At 49.3% G+C, this 18,058-nt stretch overlaps 1 protein-coding gene across 5 annotated transcripts in view; it reads right to left on the reverse strand.

The window, feature by feature from the left end:
- ZMYM3 (zinc finger MYM-type containing 3) overlaps positions 1-18,058 on the reverse strand; it is a 682,395-nt gene that overhangs the window by 410,789 nt on the left and 253,548 nt on the right. For all 5 annotated transcript variants that reach the window (XM_085608441.1, XM_085608444.1, XM_085608442.1 and 2 more), the window contains exons 7-10: positions 5,081-5,293; positions 4,254-4,404; positions 2,829-2,944; positions 2,149-2,235 (exon numbers count right to left, since the gene is read on the reverse strand). In XM_085608441.1, the coding sequence (XP_085464567.1) occupies positions 2,149-2,235; positions 2,829-2,944; positions 4,254-4,404; positions 5,081-5,293 (567 nt within the window). The remainder of the gene's footprint in view (positions 1-2,148; positions 2,236-2,828; positions 2,945-4,253; positions 4,405-5,080; positions 5,294-18,058) is intronic.

Raw genomic sequence — 18,058 nt, forward strand, 5'->3', positions numbered from 1 at the left:
TTTATGCATTTGGCCTGGCACTGCCCAGCGGTTGCTATTTTCTGGAAGGAGGTCTTCTGGTGCCAACCCTGCTGGCCTGCCAACGTCGACAACTGTGCCAAAAGAAGACTTGTCCTGCAGTGGCTGTATCCCCAAAGCCCGGGAGACCTGCCTGGAACCAAGAACTCATGTAGAACAGCGGACCTGTTACTCTGCATCCTGCAGGCAACCCAAAGATACCAGAGAGGACTTCAAGACCGTGAAAATCCAACGCCCAAGGACACCACTGCACCCGTCGCACCAAACCAGAGTTGAAGTGGGCCAATGGTGTCAGCGTGGTCCCCCAGCCGTCCAGAGACCGAGTCCATTGTGGCTTCGCCTCTTGTAGACTTCCAAACGTCTGCAGCCTCTGCACACAGTCCCCCTCTACTGCAACTGCTCCCAGAAAAGAAAACCCGACACCTAAAGATACCTTTGCACCAGTCACCTCTGGGCCGGGAAGAAGAGGACCAAAGATGTCCCAAAGTCCCCAAGCATCTAAAGGCCGGAGCACCCGTTGGTTTAGCCCGACTGCCCTCCACTAGTCAAAGCCGGCATCCTCTTTACGCAATGACGGATCCCCATAGAGCAAAATTGGGCACCCAACGCTGTTTTGCACCCCTGCACCCGGCTGCTACAGTGCCACTGGTGGTATTCTGCTGGTGCTGTGTTGGACCTTGCCACCACTCACCTTAACTCCTGGAGATTGGTCCCGTAAGTCACTGTACTGTACCTGAAGGCCGTACTTGTATTTTTTAATACAAAGGTATTTCTATTGCAAAAAGTAATTACCTAATCGAACTGGTTCTGATGCCTAAATATATATAAAGATAATTTGTAATTTTTATAAACTGGTGTGGATCTCCTTATTGAGTCGTGTGCATCATTTATTGACTATTGTGTGTATTTGCAGATGTCTTACACTCCCCTTTAAAAATTCTAGAGCTCCTCCAGCACACTATAGCTAGAATCTTCTGAGTGGGAATAATGCCTAAAGATGGGGTCATGGAAGCTAGTGTGGGACAGTGACGTTGCAATAGGCACAATATAAAAATGTAAAGCTGTACTATAGTTTCGGGTCAGTTGATCTTTTTTGTGTTATACTACATTAGATGAAACAAAACCTACTGCAAACTTTCCTGGAAGCATACATAATCAAACAAACAATTACCAAATATTAAAAAAGCATGAATTTTGCTATATTCTTCACAAAGCATTACGAAAGTGACAAAAAATGGAAAATCCCAACATTCACATTTTCTACTTGTGGGTAGGTGCTACATAATGCACACAGTTTCTACAGGTAGGAGGTATTGCAAAAGTTTAACATAATGTGCTACATGATACATCCCCTAGTCAATAGAAAAATTCCAAAATCGATCTCCACCCCAATGCAGGACCATTGGTTGGCTGAACGGGGCAAAACCAATATAGGTGGTCAATGGACGTGATGGTAGAGCTTAAAAACATGCAGAACCGGGAGGACATGATGACTTTAGTTGGAACAAAGCAGGGATCTGAATGGCTTTTACAAATGAATGAAGTAATAGGTCATCAGTATGCTCCCCAGGGGTCCGCAGCATCTTTGTGATGAACTATCAGGTCACTTCTAAGTGACACAAGAGCTTGGCAATTAGTTATTACATCAGCACACTGCTTCCTCCAACGCTCCCATGTGGTAACTACCCATAGATCTTGTAACATCCTGCTCAACAGTGCTAAAAAGAAGAAAAGGGCAGATGCTGTATCTTCTCTCTTCGGGTGGGAAAGAGTCTTGCACCTTGGAAGGGGTTTATACATTGGAAACAACAGAATATAATGCAGAAAATGATTTTTTGCAGCTTGGGAACAAAGAGATTCTTACTTTTCCAACTAAGCATTTTCATAAAAGTCCTTAAGTTGGAAGCTGATAGATATGGCTTCTGCAAAAACGCTTTTATTTTGTTTCTGCTGGCTTGAAAATATCCTCCAAATCTACTGTATCAGTCAAGCGCTCCTCCTCAAAGCAAAAGGTTCAATTTTAGGACCAATATGAGGATGCATTACACGCGAAAGCATCACATCTCCCTCTCAATATGAGGCATGAGATGTGCGTTTCACACACACACAGCATGAGCTTCCATTGCTTACCTGCCAGTCAAGGATCTCAGGCTTTCCAGTGAAGAGGTTGTTACAGTAATGACAGGTCAGGTGGATGCCCCCTTCAGGAGTTGTGCGCTAAAAGGACAAGAAAGAAGAGGGTCAAAGCAGAGCGGACGGCATGTCATACATTACAAGGTACAGGAAGAACTCCAAGGGACAGGGAACAGTGTACCATCTAAAAATCAGAGCATCTGGAAAGTGACAGATTCATGAAAGCAAGTGAGTGCAGCAAAACGTGGCAGACCTACAATGAGGTGACAATAAGAACTTGCACAAGGAATTATGCAAATATGCATCATGGGAGAATAAAAACAAGCAAAGCTGCTTACAGTAACAAAACAAAAAAAAAATGTACAGAACACCCTTCCCAAAAAAGAACCGGTAACAAGAGCAAACGGGGAGGATAAATAGCGATATGAAAAAGTGGACCATAGAATGCACAGAAATTCATAGCAGAAACAAGCTAATTTTGCCCCTCAAGCTGAAAAGTCTCAGTAAAGAATGTGCATGCTCACACGAGAATGCAAGCAATGATCAATAGCAGAATAATAATCCTGTGAATGTGTGTAAGAGGCAGTACTAGGAAAGTGAGTGTACATTTGGAAAGGATGGCAGAGTATGAGCTCAAGATGAGGCAGTCAGCACTAGATACAATGACATTTTGGTACCTGGAATTTGGTCCAGCAGCTTGGGCTACAAAACTGGTAGACAACACGATCAGTCTTGTTGTAATACACAGGCTCGGAGAGGCTACGCCTGCACAGACTGCACGGCCGGGCTGGACCTACACAGAAATCACAAAGGAAGAAGCTCATCCAGGGATCCAGATGAGATATCCAATCTTCTGAACCACCACCTACTCCAGTGACTAGAACCACAGTGGGAAAGACGCGCTAGCCCATAACCTACTCCAGTGACTACAACCACAGCGGGAAATAAGCGCTAGCCCATAACCTACTCCAGTAACTAGAACCACAGCGGGAAAGAAGCGCTAGCTCTTAACCTACTCCAGTGACTACAACCACAGCGGGAAATAAGCGCTAGCCCATAACCTACTCCAGTGAATAGAACCGCACCGCACAAGCGATTCTATAGTACAAAGACTGGGTGCTGCAAAGGACTAGGGGCTCTGAAGCACAAAGTGAACCTCCACTAACCCGGATGAAGAATGGCACCAAAGGAAATGGTATTTAATTGCTATTTTAGTAAGTAGTTTAACATCCGAGGAAACAAACGCAAAAAGATGCTCATCTGTAGCTGTATTTTCAGGCAAATGTGTCAGCTGTCTAATTTGGTTGCTTTCTAGTTATTTGATTTAATTTGGAAAACATAACATTTGTGTTCAATGTTTGAAGCAATCTTACGATTGTAGAGATACGCTACTTTTTAAGAAAATTACAGAGAATCCCAGGGTGCAGAACAGGGCCAGCTCTTCTCAAAAAAGATAAGGCGATTGGAAAACACCCAGCAGAACGCTAGCGCACCAGTAAGAGTATGTACGTTTTCACTGAACATGCCATGGAAGCATTACTAGCTGGAGATCAGCTTTCAAGACTGAGGGACATGCTTGCGACTCACCAGCTGTAAGATCTAACCAGTATTCCCTCATGGAGGAGTAGAAGACATTGAACGTGAAGAGGAGGGTGCTCTACCTCTCAGGCAGATAATCAAGAGGCTTCCTGAACTTAACGTACCGTCGGGTAGCTGGGATTCGGTCTGGAGAATTAAATAACTGGCCTGACCAGAGAGTCTTGAATTATGAGCCTCACCTCAGCAGCCCCTCTTTCTAGAAGTTTATTTCAAATGGAAACAGACATTGAATCTTTTAGAATAATTAAGTGCAAACAATGCAAGGTCTGTCAAAGGTTTGATTGGCGCGAACTCCTATAACTGAGCGGAGGAGTGCAATATACCTTGTTTTCCACTCACCAGCAAGGCTACAGTGCGCACAAATGCTGCATTAAAAGCAGCAGAGCAGACTATTTCTGTGGATTTCTAGCCAGGACACTCCAGAGCAGCTCCTCTTCCACAGGTGCCATAAAGCTTGAGCATGAGCCCCCCATCCATAAAGCAGGTGTGCAAGGGCCACTTACCGGTCAGGCCGGACTGCTTGACCTTGTGGGAGGTGATACAGCAGACTGAGCAGAAGAGCCCCGTCCGGTTGTTCTTGTCCACGTTGGAGAGCATGTCGAAGTTCTTGCACAGCGTCTTGCACCACATGCACGGGAAAACCTTTGTGTTTTTCTGCATGCAAAAAACAGAGACTGACTATCATTACCAAATCTACCTCCAGATTTGTAATTAACACCAGGCATGGCATAGTCCGTAAACGTGCAGCAGAAGAAGCACAGCCGTCAGACTTCAAACGGGTCCACCAATCCTTGAAACTTAAGAACCAATGAGCAATTGCAATGCCATAAAGAGACTGATGATTAGCACAACAAAGTTGCACACCCATCTTGTCGGCTACTTTTTTAGAAGCCGCGGGGGATATTTATGTCTGTCTCATACACACACCAGCTCATTCCCCAGAAGCCATCACCATAAAAAAATACAAGCCAGAATGTGCATATCTTCTTTACCCATCTCATGCCATACATGAAGCTCAGCCATCACCCCCACAGAGGCCCTGCCATGAGCACACCTGCCAGACTATGGCAGTCTGTGGTCACTGCCCCCAAAAGGACTCTCCTGCACAGAATTTGTAGCTCTCATACCTGCAGAGAACCCCCCACAATCTCCACTTTTCCATCCAAAGTGTGACATACAGAGCTCTCACCTCTTGTGCATTTCATCTAGTCCCCGCAGGCAGACCATGCTGTCTGCACAGGAACTAGCTTTCACTTGCACACAGGAGCTGGGACTCATGCAGTGTGAAGGGACTGTCAATCCCCGGCACAACCCTCCAGTGAAGCGCTACCTTTTTATAGCCATTCAGACAGGTAGAATTGCAGAAGCGCTTTTGCTGTCCCTCGTGGAAGAGGTACTCCAGTGGCAGGCCCTTGTTGTAGATGTAGATGCCACAATTGTCGCAGCAGTTGGTTTTCAAGCCTTTGGTCGCTCGGAATTTGGTGAAACAGGAGTCGCTGCAGAGCCGGTGCACCACGTTTCCATTGCTGACCTCGTGCTGGATCTGCACACAAACAGGACGAAAGGCCAACAATTAACTATGTAGAAAAACATATCCTGTTGGATAGATTGAGGAGAAGAAAAGAAACTACATCTCCTCAGAATTAACTTCCCTGTCCCTAGTCAATCAGCAAATGTTAATTCAGACTCAAAACGGAAGAAATTCTTCAAGTCAAAACCGTAAGCCTCCAATTCCACACACAACCCGAAGTGAGACCCCTTTTTCCTTTTAGTCAAGTCTGGTGACATTAGGTTATACGTTTTCAAAAGCATACAGCTGCCCAACCAGGCGTCCCAGCACTATGCATGAATCCGTATGAGGCAGAGTAAAATACTGAGTGTGTTACTTTAGAAATTATGCTGAATTAAATACAGAAGTTCCCAGGTGCGGTCACTGCTTAGTCCGCCTTCTTCATCGACTGAGTCTTCGTCGACAAGATGGACGTCGACGGTAGAGATGTCGATGATGAGATTCTCGTCGACGGTATGAGACCCGAAATGGCCGCCGTCGTCATCGTTCCTACCGCCGACGGAGCGGACGGCGCGACTGTAATACTTGTCGTTGATGATCTAGGAGTGGTCATCGTCGACAATTATGATGATGATTTTTCGGTCCTTGTGCCTCTCAGAATCCATGGAGAAGGCTCTATGATGTTCCTTCTCCTTTCTCACAGGAGAGGTGGGAACGGATGTTGAAGGCTCTGAGGAAAATTTATGGTGCTGCTCCTTTTTAGAGCGCTTACTCTCCTGACAGGGTTTGAGGCGTTTCCTGCCCTTTCCAGGGGTGTCGTCCTGGGATCTGGATCTCTTGTGAGGCCTTGATGAGCCATCACTGTACTCCTCAGAAGACATTTGTTGCTTAGTGGATTGGAGCCACAAAATCAGTCTCCCCTCTCTCTCCCTTAGAGTTTGAGATGAAAATGTTTGACAGATTTTACACTTTTTTTACCTCATGAGTAGGGTGGAGGCAATAAACACAGTCTTTGTGTAGATCGTCCACATGAACTCTTTTCCTGGCACAGGTCTTACATGGGCGGAAAAGGCCTTCTTTATCTGACATGTTGGTGAAGATCAATTTTCAGGAAAAATTCCAGAAGATTGAATGAAGAAAACTGAGTAGAACTCAGGGAGACTCCCTTCACACACGACGTGCAGTGAACATCTGAGGGAAACTTCCTCTGCCAGGAGAGTTCTAGAGGGTGCTAGCAGTTGATTGGCTGCATTCAACATTTAAATTTTTTTTTGTTTTTTAAAAGGACCAAAAGACATAGATAGGCTATTTGAAACATGGCTCAGGGCCATTATAGCCTATGACATTATTTACATACTACTTGATTATGTTACAGTGGGAAACCCATCTCAACGACGGGGAATGATTTAGGCATGTGAATTTATGAAAGATACCCCAATACACCAAACGGGTCATAGCCGCTGTACCTCTTCAAAGAAGCTTCAGAGAACAAAATTACCAAACTTCTGAAAAAGATTAGCATGTGAATTTATGAAAGATACCCCAATACACCAAACAGGTCATAACCGCTGTTACTCTTCAAAGAAGCTTCAGAGAACAAAATTACCAAACTTCTGAAAAAGATTATAACAATTTTAGTTTACTAGCAAAAAGGATCTGCTTGAATTACACCCAACGTTGGCAAGTCTGCTAATAAGTGCTTGGGCTTTTGAGTTATTCCAGGCAGCCTGAAACAAATCTGTCACTACCCTGTGTCCTGATTAAATAAGCATTGGTAAATCCAACAGGTATGGTGTTGGCTAATAGCCTCTTGGCTTTGTCAGTGTGCGCTTTATTTTTGGGGAACTTTATCATCAGGGAAGCTGTCATGGCCTCCTCAATGAAAGCCCACATTGCCACAGTAGTCACTGTGACTGGAGGAAAGTGCTGTGTGTGGATGCACTCCCTCTGAAACCCAGGGTAACAGAAGCCAACGACTGAAGTGGGCTGACCCACTGCCCCATGCCATATGGTGTAGTACAGTGTTTCCCAAACTGTGGTCCGCGGACCCCTAGGGCTCCGTGACATCCCCAGGGGGTCCTCAGGCAGCAGTTTTAAAAGCACTGCAAAGTTCCTTGTATAAATAGAAGTTTTCGAGCAACAATAAAAGTGTCAAGATAACGCCAGTGATTAATGTTCCTGCCGGAGAGAGATGAGAGTTTTGTCCAGTGGCAGCTTTGACTTATGTAATGTAGCACAGAGGGTTAATATGCCTATTGCAAAGAACGTGTACCTGCATTTTAAGAAAACGGTGTTTTTTCTGCATAGGTCAGTGGGCGACTGCTTTTGTCACAGAGATTCTGGAGTGACTGTGCAGTTTAGAAGTGACAATCGTGATCGAGCACAGTGACCTATAAACTGCATCAAACTGCATGGTACAAGTTAGGAACTTATGTTTTCTCCCCAGTCTCATTATCCTGATGCTGCTAAAAAAGTTTATTTGAATGGAAATAAAGTTAGATTGTTAAAGTCCATGCTAACCACTGTTTTATGTCCTGTATCCGGAGTTTCTTTAAAAATGCCTTCCAGTATGAATGACATGTGAATCCTACAACTTGCAGTCGCCTTTGCCTTATGTAACATGTTCTATACACTGGTTTACATGTATGATTCATTGTCTGCATGGGGCAGATTTACAATGAAAGTGACTCCGAGCATGCTGCAAGCCATGTGGCTGCGCCGCACTTAGTCACTTTCAAAGCACAGGGATGCAACATATTTACAACAATATGTTTCATCTCAGTGCTCTCCCTGCGCTGGTGCACAAACTGGTGCCATGCGCCGACACAGGCACCCTTGCACCATGGTGCAAGAATGCCTGCGTTGTGGGGAGATTGTTTATGTGCAGGTAGGGTTTCCTTTCTGCAATCACCAGAGGGGATTTCATCTTTCTATGCGTGCTGCAGGATGCAGCAAGCATAGAAAGAGGAAATAAATTAGGAGAAATTAATACATTTCTCCTTGTTGCGCCTCCCTGCGCCTCCCCTGGGGAGGGGTAGCATTCAGACGCATTTTCAGATTTACAATTTCTCGTAAATCTGGAAATGTGTCTGGATTCATAGGTGTTGCGTGGGAACACTCACAGCAAAACGCATCGAACGCACCTTTCATGCAAAGTGCTGCGTACAAAGGGGCCATGTTTACAAGAACAGAAAAAGTCACGCAGGGTGGCTTTTCCTGTCCTAGTAAATATGGGACACTAAAATGCGCCGCCGGAGCGTCACTGTTTGTGAAGAAGTGGTATAGGCGGAAAGGCGTACAACAGACCGCAACTCCACTCGCGACGAAAAGTGTCGCCTAGAGAGTGCCGCCTTGGAAATTCCAATGCGCAGAACTGCTGACATTGCGCGTTCTCTTCGGTGGCGAATAGATCTAACCAAGGCTCTCCCCACTGCTGAAAGAGACCTTGCGCCACCTCGGAGTTCAGACGCCATTCGTGATCCATCATGCACCGGCGGCTGAGTTCGTCTGCTCTGGTGTTCAGAGAGCCCGCCAGATGTTGAACCACCAGGATGATGCCATGGTGTTGCAGCCAGGTCCAGAGGCGCAGAGCCTCCTGACAAAGGGTCCACGACCCCACCCCACCCTGTTTGTTGCAATACCACATGGCGGTGGTGTTGTCCGTGAACCCCTGCACAACACTTCCCCGGACAGAGGGAAGGAAGGCTTTCAGTGCAAGTCGGATCGCTCTCAGCTCCAACAAGTTGATGTGGAAGCGAGACTCCGCCGGAGACCAGAGGCCTCTGATCTCCGCCTCTCCCATATGGTCGCCCCATCCAAGGAGGGACGCATCCGTCACGCTCCGGTAGGGAGAGGCTCTTGCCCGTGACCCAATCGCGGTCCAGGAGCCACCACTGCAACTGCCGTGCAGTGCCCTCCGAGATCAAGACATGGTCGGACAGGTTGCCGTGATGCTGGGCCCACTGAAACTTCAGGTCCCACTGCAGAGCCCGCATTCGCCACCTGGCGTAATGCACCAACAGGATGCAGGAGGCCATCAGCCCCAGAAGCCGCAGCACCAACCTGACCGAAACCCAGGATAGAGGCCGAAAGATGGGAATCAGAGCCTGAATATCCCGGACCCGCTGTTCTGGAGGACAAGCCCGGAACTGCGCCGAATCGAGAACAGCTCCGACGAAGAGGAGCTTCTGGGAGGGTCTCAGGCGTGACTTCGGCACGTTGATGGAGAACCCCAGCAAATGCAGGAGGTCGGCCGTAGTCTGGAGGTGGGAGACGACTTGCTGGGGCGAGCCCGCCTTCAACAGCCAGTCGTCGAGATAGGGGAAGACTGGAACCCCCGATCTGCGCAGATGAGCTGCGACCACCGCCATCACTTTCGTGAACACCCGAGGGGCACTGGTGAGGCGAAGGGGAGCACGGTGAACTGAAAGTGATCCTGACCCACCGTGGACCGCAGGTAACGCCGGTAGGACGGGGATGTGAAAATAGGCGTCCTGCAAGTCCAACGCTACCATCCAGTCTCCAGGGTCGAGGGCAGCCAGAACCTGAGCTAAAGGTAGCATCTTGAACCGTTCCTTCCGGAGGAAGGCGTTGACGCTCCTGAGGTCCAAGATAGGGCGTAGGCCCCCCTTTGCCCTTCTTGGGAAGCAGAAAGTAGTGGGAATGGCAACCACTGCCTACTTCTGGACCAGGAACGCGCTCAACGGCCTCTTTGGCCAAGAGGGCCGTAACTTCCTCCCGCAGAAGATTCAAGTGATCCTCCGATATATGGTGGCACTGCGGTGGCATGGCTGGAGGGGTCGTCTCGAAGGGGAGGGAGTAGCCCCTTCAGACGATTTGCAGCACCCACCTGTCTGAAGTGATGGAGCGCCAGTGGAGCAGGTGATGGCGAACTCTGCCGCCCACTGGCGTGGAATTGGCCTGAAAGCTCGGATTCGGAGGGCTTTGAGGCAGATGCTGCCGGGGTGGATGTGGACTGACCGGCACGTTGTCCTCTAGTACCGCCACGGCGGAACCCACGTCCGCGACCACGTGCAGGTTGGTTCTGCGGCCGGTGGCTAGGCGGACGTGAGGAGGCGCCCCTTCGTTAGCCACAAAAAGGGCAAAAGGCGGAAGTTTGCGGCCGCGGGGCAGAGAGACCCAAGGACGTGGCCGTAGCCCAGGAATCCTTAAAACGAGCCAGCGCACTATCCGCCTTCTCACCAAAAAGGCGAGCGCCATCAAAGGGCATATCCAGGAGGGTACTCTGGACATCCCCCAAAAAAGACGTGGACCGCAGCCAGGCATGGCGCCGGAGCACCACCGTGGTGGAAATCGCCCTACCCAGCGAGTCCGTGGTGTCAAGTCCACACCGTATGGCATGTCGCGCTGGATCTCGCCCGTCAGCAAATGCCTGGGAGAGAAGTGTCCGGGCCTCCTCCGGACACAGGGACAGCACGTCCTCCACCGCATCCCACAGAGAGTGGGAGAAACGGTCCAAGAGGCAAGCGGTGTTCAAAGACCGCAGGCCCAAACTCAGGGAAGAGAACAGTTTCTTTCCGAACTGTTCCAGCCTCTTGGATTCCCAATCCGGGGGAGCGGACGGGAAGGAGGATTGGGAAGTGGAGGCCTGGATAACCAGGCTCTCAGGGGGTGGGGTGTTGGGACAGGAAAATTGGGTCGCCCGGAGCAGGGCGGTGGCGCCGGGCCACGTTCCGATCCACAGGGGGAACTGTGGAGGGCTTGGACCAAGTGCCGGGGAGAACGCCGATGAGGGCCTCATTAAACTGCAGCAGAGGCTCTGTGAAGCTTGCTGACGGTTGAAGCACCTCTGTGAGGATATTAGTCCTCACGGCCACAGCAGGCAACTCGAGCCCTAGGGCTTCGGCCGCCTTGCGCAGCACCACTGAGAAAGCAGCACCTTCCTCCGAGGCCACAGTCGGAGGAGAGATGAAACCAGCGTCCGGTGAAGTGTCCAGACCACTGGCATCCACCAGTTCGTCTGCCCAGTCCTGTGAAAGTTGGCCCTGGATGGCCATAGGGTCCTCAGACCCCTCCCAGTCACCCCCGTCATCCGATTCCTGATAAACAGGAGGAATGATCGGAGCCGGACAGTAGATGAAACGCTCATCCATCGGCGTCTGGTGCGGCGCCGGGTCCGGACAGGGGCTAAACCGGGGAACAGCGTCGTCCGGAGACGGCGCCGGAGGTGGAACCGGTGACGGCGCCGGCGGAGGCGTCGTCGTGAGGTCAACCGGCGCCGACAGAGATCCAGGCCTGGATCCCTCGGGGACCTGCGGCGTCGGGACCGAAGTCGTCGACGGCGCTGGGGCCGGAGCCGCCGGCACGCGAGGACGCCCAGTCGAGCCCGCGGGGCCCGAAGGCGCGGTGGCAGGCGTCGACGGCGGAGCCAGGCCCCTCATGGCAGAGAGGAAGGCACTGACCTCTGCCGGAGTCGCGTCAGTCCCAGGGACCGGCAGGTATGGAGACTGACGCGGCTCCTGCGGCTCCGACGGAGCCACGGGGGTGGGACCACCCTGACCCTCGGCCGAGTCGCACGACCAGCAAGGACAGTCCGAAGAGCGGCGTCGCCTCTTGGACTTCTTTGATCGCTTCGACTTACCCGAAGACTTCGAGCCCGCCGAGCGATGATGGTGACTGCGGCTCCGCGACCGGTCCTTGGACCTCCGCCTGGACCGGGACCGTGAGCGGCACGGAGCCGAGTGCCGAAGCTCGAGAAGCTTACGGGACCGCTCCCGCCTAGCCTTCGAGGTCAAGGCCTGACAATCGGGGCACAACTCCGCATCGTGGTCGGCCCCCAGGCAATAAAGGCACCGGCGATGGTGGTCCGTCACTGACATCAGTCGATGACAGGAGTCACAGGCTTTAAACCCAGGCATCCTACCGGCACCAGAGTAGAGTCGACATAAGACCAAAAAGAGTCAAAACGTTTAGTCAAAAATTGACTAAGGGGTAAGCTCTTCCCGGATCGGCACTGTCTGGCGCGGAAAAAAGAAGAACTGACGTCAGCGCGCGAGGGCGGCGTCTAAGTACTCCGACGACATCATTCCGGCGCACGACGCCAACGACGGACGCGGAGCCGCAGACGACGCCTAGCGACGCGCAAGGGGTATTGCTACAAAAATCTTTCCGGATCCAGCCGGACGCCTGGGGATATTCTAAGGTGAGGAATCTAACTAACGTGTTTCTTTCAGATATATATTTTAGTAAAATAAAAAGGTCGTGCCTAAAGCCTCCGCACTAAAAAAACAAAATGTGTCACACTGACCGAAGGACATGGCTACCTGAAGAATTTGGAAAAAGCGGTGGTCTAGTCCCTGAACTGCAAGCTCATACAGACAAATTCCAACTGCAGAAGGCTATCAGTCAGACTCTTTCCTGCAGTTTGGAGCAGAACCATGCTAGTGTAACTTGCAGAGGACATCTCAGCAGCTGCAGCTAGAGAGAAAGGTTTCTTTGAATCCCCCTCATTCTTTCAGCCACTGACCATCACAAACGTCTCCTCTGTCGTCTTCCCAGGGGCTCACTGGTTCCAATGCAGCATTGAAGTAGAGGTTGGGGTGGATTGTAGGGCTCAACAGGGTTCACCACAGTCAATGATTCACTTCAACACATTTTAGAATACTCAAGGCAACAAAATCTTAGAATACTCAAGGCAACAAAATCTATCTCTCATTCCTTGATGGCAGGCAAATAGGTCTGTCACTGAACCACAAGATAACTAGCGGGCCCTAAAATAAAAGACTAGATTAAGTGGCCAAGAAGACAGCCTGGAAGCATGGCCGTTAGGACGTAAGCTCTCGAGGTCCAAGTCAGCCAGGCGAGTTAACCCCCTGAATCCTGCTCCATCCTGCCTGATCATGACAACTTGCAGTGGCCACGACTGTTGTAGCATGCAGCTGTGCCGTTCCTGACTTTTAGCTCTACATTACAGGCTAGAATGGCAAACTTCGGCGGTGAGGTCTGTTCGGGCCTGTAAGCAGCAGAGGCGGACTGCTGGGGGAGATTGGGAATTTGTGCTCTCGCCGAGCCAATGAGACTGTGGGTTCCTGTGCCTCTGCCTGGCTGAAAATTGCCTTTGGGTGACGACGGCTAGTGTGGCTTGCCTTTGTTGAGCCAGGCACCACTGTGAAACTTGAGGGGGAGGGGTTGTCGGGGGTCCTGCTGTGTTTCCTGCCTACTTACTCTCTGTGGGGAGACCGGATCGCCAGCTGGCCCTTTCGGGCATTGCTTGGGGGTCCCCTCTCCTGTTGGCTGAGTGTGGATGGAGACACCAGTGGCGAAAGGGGTGTCCTTCTCCTTGTGGGGGCAACTGACGGGGAGACCATTGGTTCTTGAGGTTCCATTGACAGCATCCTTGAACCTCCTGCACCGGCTCCACACACAAACTGGCTCTGGGCCCTGCATTTCTGCTGTACTGCACAAGTATTAGGGGAACTCAGACATTTATTGTGCTCTAGGAGCATACCCCTCCAGCGTCAGTGCTAATTGACTGAGCCGCCGAATCATCTCGCCTCTAGTAGACCCCCACCTGTGACAATTATGGGTAAAGACATGGCCTCTCAGGTGCCTGCCTCAAACATAGCAGGACACCACACCGAGGCAGCCTGCCCACAGATTGACGAGGCAGTCGGTGCCCCTGAAACGGGGGGTTCCTCTGAGGGAGGGGGGGGGAATCAGAGACATCAAGGGCTGACTTGGTGGCGGCCAATACAGGGCTTCCGCACTGCTCTGGAACACCAGATAGAAACGGTTTCTATCAATGTCAATTTACTACGTGCAGACATTTGCAAGTTAACTGATAAAGTCACTGCTGCAGAATCTAACACTAGGACCCTGCAGGGACAAGTGGGAACCTGAAACGCAAACTACCTATCATGACCACCACGCCTGTGGAGCTCAATAGGAGGGCTGAAGACGCGGAGGGCTGCTTCCGTCACAGTAATATCCAGGTCCTGGGATTTCCCAAGAGGTCAGAGGGGCCCTCCACAGAACGATTCTTAGAATACTGGATACCATCTACACTGAAGCCACAGGGCCTGTAGGAATGGTTTGTCATTGAAAGAACTCGTAGGGCTTTGGCGCTAAAATACTTAACTATAGAGTTAGGGACGGTATTCTGAGTGCAGCCCGTGAAAAGAGGTCCCACACTTTGACCACAGCAAATTAGCTATCTTCCCTGATTATACAAAAAAAGTACAGGATCTACGTAAATCTTTCCAAACCACTAAACAGAAATTACGAACACTCAGTTTGCCCTATATGCTGCTGTACTCAGGAGTTGAAAGTCATCTTTTATGACAAGGCCAATTTCTTTGATAGTTTGGAAGAAGAGTGGGAGTGGCTGGAGAGCAGGGTTGAACCAACAACCTCACGCACTAGTGGTAGCCGGCACCAGACCCGGGGTGAACGACCCAGTAGAACGCATGACTGGCCCCGCTCCTGGCTTGGCAACCTGAATTTGTTACCTTTGGGCTCAGGCAGAGTGCGAATTAGAAAGGATGGAACTATGCACTTAACTGAACCAGAAACTACAGAGAAGGTGGAAGCCTCTCCTACACGGATGCCCTCGGGGGTTGTGGCATCGGGGGGCACAAGTCTCATCTCTGAGATTATCCCAAATATAGCCATCCTATCCTTGAGGGGGCGAATGGGGAGGGCTGAGAGGGTGTTGACTTTGCACTTACCCAAGGTGCAGCCTGGTTACATTTTCATAGGGGCCCACATATGGTGTGTGTTATTTCTTAGGAACATTTGCACAAGTATATATTTTTTTTTTATATATATATATAGTGTTTATTAACTCTGCAAGTATATCGATGTGTTCCTAAAACCAATTGCAGAAAATACAGCCACATATCTCAGGGACACCATGCAGACTATACAATTGGTGGACGGACGTCCACATGATCCCAAAACCAGCCTACTGGCAACCATGGATATTACGGCACTGTATACGAACATTCCACAGGTCGCCGCACTCACCTGCATAGAAACAGTACTGAATAAACGACCAGTCCCACACAAGGTCCCTACAAACTTTATTGTTAATCTTTAGAAAATTGCTATGACTATGAATTACTTCTACTTTCAGGGCCAACACTATTTACAAACCAAGGGTGTGGCGATGGGGGCTAGCTTTGCCCCTAATCTAGCAATCATATTTATGGTTGAATATGAACAGAAATATGTCTTGAGTGACTACAACCCCTATGAGGAATGCATAGCTCTGGGGCGGCGCTATATAGATGATGTGCTCATCATCTGGAAAGGTAGCGAGGAACACCTTAGATCTTTCCACACATGACTCAACACTTGTTCGGAAGATATTCAATTTACTCTAGAACTTGACAGAGGGTCTATAAACTTTCTAGACATCAAGGTAAATATAGACTGCGATATATTTTATACCGGTCTATACAGAAAAAATAGCGAACGCAACACACTACTCCGTTACTCGAGCCACCATCCACGCAACCTCAGGGATAATCTTCCCTTTGGTCAATTCCTGAGATTGCGCCGGAATTGTACCAAAAAAGAGGACTACTTCGATGAATCAACTAGCCTCATGTCGACACCAATAGAGAGAGGCTACCCCATCAGACTCCTAAAAAGAGCACGTAAACGCGCTTGGTACAATCACAGGGAGTTCCTCCTTACACCCAAACAGAGGAATAATACAAGTGAGGAACGTATAGTGTGTCACTACCTTCTCCACAAATAGTAATGAAATTTAAAAGACTATTAACAAACACTGGCACTTGATCTCAGATGAACTAAGCAACATGCAACCTCCCCTACATGCATTTAGGAAAGGCAAAAACGTGAAAGACCACGTAGTGAAATCCATCTTACCCACCATGAACACCCCACATCAAACGACCCTCTGGGGTCTGCCACCCATGAAGGGACACTACAAATGTGGCCATTGTAAAGCTTGCCCCTTGACACAAGAGTTAACTCAGTTCACACACAATGACCGAACGCGCACACTGCAAAGTCACAGCAACTGCACCAGCACTGGGGTTATCTATGCCATCACTTGCCCATGTGTGTTTATGTACATAGGCCAAACTGTTCAAAAAGTGAAATGTCGCATATTACAGCATTGCAGCCGCATCAGATGCAGAGTACAGGGTGCACCGTTAGTGGACCACTTTACTACGTTTGGACACACCCCGGAGAACCTCAAATGGTGGGTGATCGAGAGAGTCAACCCCAACACTAGGGGGAGGGGGGGGGGGGAGGGGGGACTTCTCCAAGAAACCGAGTACACTGGAGTGTAGATGGATAGACTCACTTGATACAATAACACGGGGTCTCAACGAATACGAAGAAATCAGCAGGCAGGTGGCAGTACTGAATAATGGCTAGTTCTGTCGATATACCACACCTTCACTCTACGTCTGGATGACGATGCACTTAATGTAATTTCCAAACGCTAGAGACTTTCATTACTGCCTTACCTGACACTGTGACTGACCAAGCCTGGTTGTATCCCCTGTGAACATCTTTGTTACCACTTTCACGTAACCTGACATCTACAAGCATATTGGTCTCATGCTCTCATGAACTAGTTACGCAGGTATTCTACACCCATCACATATCATAGGCCCTTACACACAATAGATATAATGCGTTAGATACATGCGAATGTCAATTACTGTTGTCCACGTATATGTACAGGATCTTTCATTACACTACTGGTAACATGTGCCTCCCCCTTGTTAACGTCTATTTAGAAATATACGAATGTCATTGACTGTGGTACCCGTATATGTGCAGGGTCTAACATTACGCTACTGGTAACATGTGCCTCCTCCTCAATAACGTCTATTTTATCGCTCACTTTAATTATGTTCACTTTGTTTTTTAATTCACGTTGAACTGTGTCTTTATTGTTGATCTTTATAATCGATTGCAATTTTTACATCTACATTTCTTATTCACACAAACAATATACGAGATACAGTCGCCATCTCATGGCTGTTCAGGAGTCTTTCCACCATTTCCTACTGTACGCGCTGACAGCATGAGTCACACGCTGTCAGGACTATAATTGATACGTCCGAGGCAGCTGCTCTAGTTTGCTGCCTTCCCGGGCGGAATATGGACGTCGGCTTCGCTTCCACTACGGTAAACCAACCTTCGTGACTTTCCCGGAGCACCCCAGATTAGTCCATTTGGGATAGGGGCATATCCCCAATTCCCTTCCCTCTTATTTACCTTTCAGCGCGTGGTATCAATTGCCCCGTAAACTGTGACCGCCAACCCAGAAGAATTTTCCTGGCACGTTTCCTAAATCGTATGTGCGACATATTCCCACTGCGGTTGCAGTCTTCTGCCACATTAAGTTAATTTACAAACTGCTCTCAGCCAACAAATACTATGTTGGTTTTGGGGATTTTTCAAGTTCTCAAAATAGCCTTAAGTTTTTTATCATCCCTACAGCCGTTGCACACTGTGCCGTGTTGAATGATCATAGGGACTCACCCCCTGGAGAAATCCACACCCCAATCTAATTCTGTGGTTAAGCTAGCAACCCCATGTACCCAAACTACTACTCTCCTAGATCCTAACCCAGCCTCTCCCTTACCCTGTAGGTATAGGACTTATCCATTGTACCTGCCTCTGGTTGCCCCCCCTACAGTCCTGAAGAAGACCCGCATGGCCGAGGCCTAAATTACCCTTGGAGCCCCTAAGTCGGGTCGAAACGTCGACGCCCCTCAATAAGGCCTGGAACACGAGTCATATTCCATCGTGCTAACACAAACTTAGTTGTTTACAAATTATACCCAA

Source organism: Triturus cristatus, chromosome 5_2 (genome assembly GCF_964204655.1).
Source record: "Triturus cristatus chromosome 5_2, aTriCri1.1, whole genome shotgun sequence".
In the NCBI taxonomy this organism is placed as follows: domain Eukaryota; kingdom Metazoa; phylum Chordata; class Amphibia; order Caudata; family Salamandridae; genus Triturus; species Triturus cristatus.